The 1,841-nt window shown below is 51.0% G+C and overlaps 1 protein-coding gene across 1 annotated transcript; it reads right to left on the bottom strand.

Moving 5' to 3' along the window:
- Window positions 1–474: 474 nt before the first annotated feature.
- Window positions 475–1,841, bottom strand: LTHEOB_12358 (uncharacterized protein; the record flags this gene model as incomplete). The annotated part of the gene is made up of 3 exons (XM_035509216.1): window positions 475–718; window positions 801–977; window positions 1,049–1,841. Coding segments are annotated over 3 exons (1,214 nt in total), but the record flags the coding sequence as incomplete, so codon positions are not given.

The following is a 1,841-nucleotide window of genomic DNA, read 5'->3' as shown; positions in this document are numbered from 1 at the left end:
TAGATACCCCGTCCCGAAAACGTAGTAGGTCCTGCAGAAAGCCGAAATAAGGTATGAAATCCGAAATGAAGTATGAAGGTTCTAAACAGATGTTGCTCGGCCCGAGTTGAAACGCAAGGAGACAAAAAAGAAATGCAAAGCGTACAACAGCCGAGATTCCCCAACGGTCACCCACTTGAGTACGGCCATAGAGCAAATGTGCTACGAGAGCATGTGCTGGGGGAGTTAGAGGGTGTAGGCGCCCGCTCTCCCGGTCGCAGTTGTCAGTGTGTGATTCAATGGTGGCGTGGAACGGTGAAACGCAGGTAAGAATACCAAACAGAGTAACATATGTATCCGTTATCTAAAGCTGCACTAAATACCATATGTTTTGCAAAGAAACCTCGCGATTCCCACAAATTTGGGAGAATTCCAGCCGACCTTTGTGATTTTTAGCGGGGAATCGATCCGGTCATGACACACTTACCAGTCCTGCTACATGTCTTCATCGCTATTTTCGTCGCTATCTTCATCGCTATCTTCATCGCTGTCTTCATCGATGTCTTCATCGATGTCTTCATCGCTCTCTTCAACAGCGCCCCACCACTTGCCAGTACGATCATAGACTTCAAACGCCGTCCTCTTCTCCTCTTCTGATCTCCAAGGACGCTCGTATTTCTCAACGTCGCGCGTGACGCCAAAAATCTCCTCAAAGTCCGTTCCCGCATCCATGGCACACCTGGCCAAAGTCAGCGCATAGCAGGTAAAGATGAACAAATGTTGCTGGGAACTTTTATCGACAAGGAAAAAGGAACCCTTACCAAATCTCATGAAGCTCCTGATTTTCAATATTCGCTCTTACAACAATGATACCTTCCTTGTACATCTCGAATTTCCTCCGATACTTGGTCTCCTCGTCCAGTGTCTCGTCATTCTTGATAGTCTTCACAAATTCGTCATACTCATTATCATACTCGGGCCCAAGAGGCCGTGTATACCTGCAAAGAAAACGACAGATCAGCTATATCCACCAAATGAGGGAAAAGAAAAGAAAAGAAAGATTACTAACCTTGCGTAAATGACTTGTTTCGTCCGCCACGCCTCCCTATCCACAAATATGCAGGTCATGGCCGGAGTGCGCCTCGAATCCCGCACCCTGCGCCCTTCCTCCCAGCACATGACGGCCAACCTCACCACATCGTCCATGTTCCCGTCCTCGTCGCCTTCCCACGGCACAAAAACGTATGGGGTAATCCTCTTCTGAATCCACTCCTCCGGCTCCGTCATATTCGCATACATCAGGCGCTTCATCTCGTCGACGTCGCACTCGCCACCCTTGCCGTCTCCACGCGTCAAGAAGAAGCACGGATGGGCGTCAGGGTTGCACTCCCAGTCGCCGCCCCGGCGGCGCCAGGGCGGGGGGTCGTGGAAGAAGCGGGCGTCGGGCCCCCTTTCGACGAAGCACTCGAGGGCGGTGGGGGTCGGGAAGGCGGGGTAGTCCGGTTGTCTGCCGTCCCACTCGGCTATGAAGACGCCGAAGGAAGTGTTGCTGTGGAGGTGGGGCCAGAGGGGGATGATGGTGCTGGCGAGGAGCGGCGTTCTGCTGACGAGCAGCGGCGCGGCGTAGCCGGGGCCGTGTTCGGCGAAGATGACGTCGAGGTCTGCGTTCTTCTCCTTCTCCTTCTCTTTCTTCTCCTTCTCCTTCTTTTCCTTCTTCTCCTTTTTCTCCTTCTTCTCATTCTTTTCCTTCTTCTCTTTTTTCTCCTTCTTTTCCTTCTTTTCCTTCTTTTCCTTCTTTTCCTTCTTTTCCTTCTTTTCCTTCTTTTCCTTCTTTTCCTTCTTTTCCTTCTTTTCCTTCTTTT

This window comes from Lasiodiplodia theobromae (genome assembly GCF_012971845.1).
Source record: "Lasiodiplodia theobromae strain AM2As chromosome Unknown scaffold_62, whole genome shotgun sequence".
In the NCBI taxonomy this organism is placed as follows: Eukaryota; Fungi; Ascomycota; class Dothideomycetes; order Botryosphaeriales; family Botryosphaeriaceae; genus Lasiodiplodia; species Lasiodiplodia theobromae.
The sequence above is the reverse complement of the archived record's forward strand: the minus strand, read 5'-3'. Positions and strand labels throughout refer to the sequence as shown.